Source organism: Eubalaena glacialis, chromosome 1, assembly GCF_028564815.1.
Source record: "Eubalaena glacialis isolate mEubGla1 chromosome 1, mEubGla1.1.hap2.+ XY, whole genome shotgun sequence".
In the NCBI taxonomy this organism is placed as follows: Eukaryota; Metazoa; Chordata; class Mammalia; order Artiodactyla; family Balaenidae; genus Eubalaena; species Eubalaena glacialis.
The window spans coordinates 205,409,636-205,415,635 of record NC_083716.1 but is presented as its reverse complement, the minus strand read 5'-3'; the positions used below and the strand labels follow the sequence as shown (position 1 = coordinate 205,415,635).

The window sequence follows — 6,000 nt, the reverse complement described above, 5'->3', positions numbered from 1 at the left end:
AAGCATTTAGCAGAATCTCAGGGGTACAGAAGTATTCAATAAATGTTTGCTCCTGCCTCAATTTTCCTTGCTGTAACAGAAAAAAAATATAGGGCTGTCACACAGACTAAATAAAACAAGAATGCTCTGTGTGAAACAGCTTTGTAAGCCACAAACACTATCCAAATGCACAAACATTCAAGTGTAATATATGAATGACTCTTGGCATTGAGCAACCCAGTTTGGAGGGAAGGGCCCTCCCTCATCTAGAAGTGAAAAGACCTAACTGATCCTAACTCTTACCGCTTATTAACTGACCCTGGACGATCGCAACTTCGGTGTTGTCTTCTTCATGTGTAAAAGCCGCCTCTGAACGGACAAGACCGTCCCTCGGGGACCCAGCCTGCGTCTCTCTGCGTGACCTCTCCTTTCCCAGCATGGTACCGAGACTGCCAGACCTCGCGCCCTTCCCAAAGCAGGCGGCGGCGGCCGGAGGTGGGGGGACCAGCCCGGGGGCGGGGCTCTGGAGGGGCGTGTCCGAGGCGTGTCCGGGGTGGGGCTTTCCTCTCCCGGCTGTCGCCGCCAGGCTGAGACGCACGGGGGCGGCACTGGGGCCGCGCTGCTACACGAGTTGCCGAGCAGCCGGGGAGGCGCTCACTTCCGTGTCGGGCCCCGTGGCGTCCGGCGGCCTCGCCAAGGGCCGGGCGGGCCGCAGGTCAGTCGGGGAGGCCGCCTACCCCGCCCATCCCGTGCGGAGGAGCTGGGCGCCGGGTGGGCCGCGGGCCCGGGAGGCGGCAGGGCGCCCTGATGAAGGGCCCGGGCCGCGCTGATAACACGGGCGCCCGGGGCTGCAGGCTCGGGCTTTGGGCCGATTCGGGATCCCCGGACCGCGGGGAGACCCCCGCGGGGCTTTGTGGTGTCCCAGCCCCTCCCCTTTCGTCCCGCGTCGTGGGAGGAGTTCGAGTCCCTTGAGCGTTTCTCAAAGTAGGGTCCGCGGGGGGACTCCCGACCCCACCTAAGACTTTCTGAACCGGAGTCTATGTCGTGGTCCGGGAATCTGCATTTTCAGCAAGTGTCCCTGATGGTTTTGATGCAGGTGGTCACGGAACCGCAGTCTGGGCACGCTCCCTCAGAGGGCTGGGCACTTTCGACCCAGCAGGGAGTGCAAGTGGGTGCATTTGAAGGTGAGGCCCTGTGATTGGCCTTCAAATGGTGATGGTCCTCTGCCTTAGGGGTATCTCTTGAATCCTTGCGCCCAGGGTGCTGCTGTGTTCCTATTGCCATCCACAGGAGTCTTCAGACGGACAGACGCTTAGTGAGTGAAGTGCCCAGGTCAGGAGCCTCAGGAGAGAAACAGTGCTGAAGGAGTCGGTGTGGGGTGCAGCTGGAAGAACTTGGAGTCGGTCCTGCTGACCTGGATTGGGGCTGACTCCACCACTTATGGCAGGGCAGCTCTAGTGTAGACCCTGCACACATTACTATTTCTTTCTCCAGTGTCCTCACCTGTCAGTAACTCCTACCCAGTAGGGCTTTTGTGTGAATGAGGTAATGTCTGTCAAGTGTCTCCTACAGTGGCTGGCACGTAGCATTCAGTAAATGGGAATTGTTAAGGGTGATGCAGCTTATAGTCCCCCAAACTAGGGATGAGTCAAGTGGAATAATATGTGGACAGGGGTACAAAGTATATCTGGGAGAACTGTGCAAGGGTTCTAACTGGGGGTGCTTAGGAAGGTCATGTAAGCAGTGAGGTTTGCCTGCAGCTTTGAAGAATAGATAGGATTCCAGGGAGCTGGTAACAGGGACAGCATGAACCAGTTCCATTCCAGGCCTCAGAAGTGGTTCTTTCACATGGTTCATTGTTGGGCTGCTCCTTGGACTTTTAGGCAGTGTAGGAAGTCACATTGATAAGTGGATTTTGAAGGCTGGACTGTTGGCCCATAATAGTTTCTGTCTACTGTGTTCCACACATATGGTGTTCCTCAGACTCTAATGGTCTCCTTCTCTTATTGGAAATTGGCTAAATTGGAGCATCTATGAAAGGATGCTCAAAGTTGATGGCAAAGTGAATGGCCATGGATGTAGTTGAGCCTATTGGTAGCCATTTTACACTTGCTATGAAACGTGAAGATACATTGGGAGTACATTTTTCCTCAGGGTATTGTTTTAGGTTCTGTAGGAGTGCCACAGTCAGCTGTGGTTCATTTTATCTCCAGAATGGATTAAGAAATAAAATCCTTAAAATGTCTCTAAAGGTTCAGCTATTTCAGAGGGAAGAAGCCAGATGGTTTAGAGATGTCATTTGTTGTTCTTCTGGACCAGTTTGGCTTTTGGTATACATGGAATTCTGATCTCAGTTGATAAATTATATATTCCTTAGTTACCTAACTTAAGAATTACAATTACTGTTGTTAATAATTTCTGCTCTTATGTTTCCTTAAATCTCCAGAGCCAATATAAAGTCCTTCAGTATATACCCTCTTGTAAATTTTTATATTATTATAGATAATATTTATCATTTATTGAGTACTTACTCTGAGCCAGAGACTGTTCTATATGCTTTTTATATTTTCTGTCAATTACTCCTCTGATAGTCCTTTGAGGTAGGCATCATCCTTCCCACCAATTTAGAGATGGGGAAACAGGCAGAGGAGGATAAGTATTTGCCCAAGGTCCCAGGCTAGTAAGTGGTAGAGCCTAATAGCCTGACTCCATGCTACGTGCTGTTCCCCTCTGCAAGTCTACACAGCTCCCTCAGACTTACTGTAGTTTAAAAAGATATGTGAATACTGAAGATCATAAGCACACCTCACCTTTGCTTTATATGTAACAGACAATGCATTATCTTGTTTAATCCTTTAAACAGTCATTTCAACAGCTCTGATTTGGTTGGTAATACTTCATTATCATTTACAAATCCTCTGAGCCAGAGTTTTCCAGCTTCTCAGCATATCTCAAACTTCTTTTGTATTACATTAAATCCTTCGATTCAGTATTGCCAGTGCTGAGGAATTTGTTTTAAACCACTTTAGAATGTATTTATTTTTATTACCTATTTCATGTATTGTTGGAAATGTCAATGGTGATTGTCCTTTGTTTTTACAGAGGGGTACTGTGACCACCATTGTTTTGCAGTTTCTGAAAGTGTTTCGAGGCAAAACTTCAGGTGTTGGAGAGAACAATGGAAGGTCACAAGGCAGAAGAAGAGGTGTTGGATATTCTTCGACTGAACGTGGGTGGCTGTATTTACGCAGCCAGGCGGGAGTCCTTGTGCCGCTTTAAGGACTCAATGCTGGCATCCATGTTCAGTGGTCGTTTTCCTCTAAAAACAGATGAATCAGGTAAATATCTAAAGTCTGTAAGCATTATCATGAATATTCATTAAAATAGGAGTCTAGTTTAAATTCCCTTTCATTTTTCTAATTACAACAGAATGTATTAGCTTAGTATGTTAATTACTGAGATCATTGGGACTCTATGGAGATTCATTAAGTACATGGAGAAATTAAATACCAGTTTCTAGAATCTGTGATGCTGTCGCTAAAAGTTGACAAAAAAGTGAATGTGTGTAAAGGCCAACCATCACCTAATTATGGGGATTAATCATATTTTGAAAGTTGTTCCATTCATACAACTCAATGGGTAAAGGTATTGAGCCTGATTAAATATATTAGCTTCTCTCTGTGTTCTTCAAGTTAAAAAATGTATTTCTCTGGAGAAAGGAGCTGCCCTCATAGCTGACAGGGCAGGTACTGTCAGTGTAGAATTAGTGTTAAACTCACACCTAGTCCAGCTGCAGAGCCTTGTGTGGGCAGATGTGTATGCCTAAGAAAACATCAGTTCAGTGATACCGTCAGTCACCCAGGACCGAAAATTGGTGTTTCAGAAGAAACTGTAAAATATAAGGGTTAGGGTCCTGGGGCCACTCTCTGCTTTGAGTGCTCTGGGGTTCACTGAACCTACTACTGGTGGTAAAGAAACTTCAGCAGAGCAAGTAAGGCTTTTTGTACATCTTAGGTGTTCTGGGGCTCGTAGAACCCACTCTTGCTTCTGTGTTAGAAAAAAGGGATTGAGGAGCTCAGAGCACGAGGGGCTGTTAGTAACCCTGGGTCTGGAGAGATTGCTTTGCCAGATGAATGGCAGTTGGAAGAATGGAAAACTCACTGATGTCTGGTGCCCAGGACTTGATGTCCCTCTGGACAGAAAGTTTGTTGGTGTAAAGGTGGTAAGCAGGGACTGAGTTGTTTCCTCTGCCCCTAAGTTTTCACCTTCTTAATCCCTTCTTAAACTAATCAAGGGAGGAAGGAAATCATTGAGTAACCTCACACAGAAGTGTTTTTTTTGTTTTTTTAATTCTGCTGAATTGTCTACAAAAAGTCTTTTATCATAAAGTAGTACCAGTATAGCATTTCTTTTCTAAAGTTTCATACAAAGGAACTAACCTAATAAGTCTGAACAAATGGCATGCAGAGCTAGGAACCCAGGGTTTATTTGTTGGCAACACTACAGGTCGACTTGTAGGGTCACTGACATACAAATGCTGGACCCCATTATACCCTCATTAGGGAGGAACTCCATACACCTTTCCTGGCCCAGCTGGGTTGAGATTAGGGGTAAGCTTCTGTTTCTACCAGCAGTCTAAGGTCTCCATGGCTTTTGCAGAGGCCATAGTGGGAATATAGTCCTTGCATCCAAGATTTCTAAAGGAACTCAGAATACGTTTTCCCTGTAGGTGAGAATACAGAGGCTCCCCAAATTTGACTAAACCTATTTGAACACTAGATATTAGCTTTCTTTTGAGAAAGAAACATTTCTAATTGTAGAGGTCTTCAGTCTAATTCTAGTTTGACATGTTGAAATTTTACCGTGGTCATTTGTATCTATTCAATCATTTTTGAACTGAATATTTTCTAGGGGCTTGTGTTATTGACCGTGATGGACATCTATTTAAATACCTTTTGGATTATCTTCACGGAGAAGTTCACATTCCCACAGAGGAGCAAACCCTCATTGCTCTGCAGGAAGAGGCTGATTACTTTGGCATCCCTTATCCGTACAGCCTGTCTGACCACTTGGCCAATGAAATGGAGACATATTCTTTAAGGTCAAATATAGAACTTAAAAAGGTCTTGGCATTTTCTTAAGTTTTACAATACATGTATGAATGTTTATCTAATATTCATTTATTATACATTTATTATGCACAAAGCAATGTATGTTATTTTGTATAGCTCATGTTGTAACATAAACCAAAATGAGACAGTTTTACTTCTTACAATTTTTTTTAACTGTATTATATACCTTTATTTGTTTTTTTTTTGTTTGTTTTGAATTTTTGAATTTTATTTTATTTTATTTTTTTATACAGCAGGTTCTTATTATTCATTTTATACATATTAGTGTATATATGTCAATCCCAATCTCCCAATTCATCTCACCACCACCACCACCCCCTGCCACTTTCCCCCCTTGGTGTCCATACGTTTGTTCTCTACATCTGTGTCTCTATTTCTGCCCTGCAGACCAGTTCATCTGTACCATTTTTCTAGGTTCCACGTATATGCGTTAATATATGATATTTGTTTTTCTCTTTCTGACTTACTTCACTCTGTATGACAGTCTCTAGATCCATTCACGTCTCTACAAATGACTCAATTTCGTTCCTTTTTATGGCTGAGTAATATTCCATTGTATATAAGTACCACATCTTCTTTATCCATTCGTCTGTCGATGGGCATTTAGGTTGCTTCCATGTCCTGGCTATTGTAAATAGTGCTGCAATGAACATTGGGGTGCATGTGTCTTTCTGAATTATGGTTGTCTCTGGGTATATGCCCAGTAGTGGATTGCTGGGTCATATGGTAATTCTAATTTTAGTTCTTTAAGGAACCTCTATACTGTTCTCCATTGTGCCTGTATCAATTTACATTCCCACCAACAGTGCAAGAGGGTTCCCTTTTCTCCACACCCTCTCCAGCATCTGTTGTCTGTAGATTTTCTGATGATGCCCATTCTAACTGGTGT

General features: G+C 44.3%; 1 protein-coding gene across 1 annotated transcript in view; it reads left to right on the top strand.

The window, feature by feature from the left end:
• The first annotated feature begins 582 nt into the window (after window positions 1–582).
• The window catches only part of KCTD18 (potassium channel tetramerization domain containing 18), a 28,940-nt gene continuing 23,522 nt past the window's right edge, over window positions 583–6,000 (top strand). Inside the window, exons 1-3 of the mRNA XM_061203765.1 lie at window positions 583–694; window positions 3,082–3,317; window positions 4,891–5,102. Coding sequence (XP_061059748.1) covers window positions 3,158–3,317; window positions 4,891–5,102 — 372 coding nt within the window. The 5' untranslated portion in view covers window positions 583–694; window positions 3,082–3,157. The remainder of the gene's footprint in view (window positions 695–3,081; window positions 3,318–4,890; window positions 5,103–6,000) is intronic.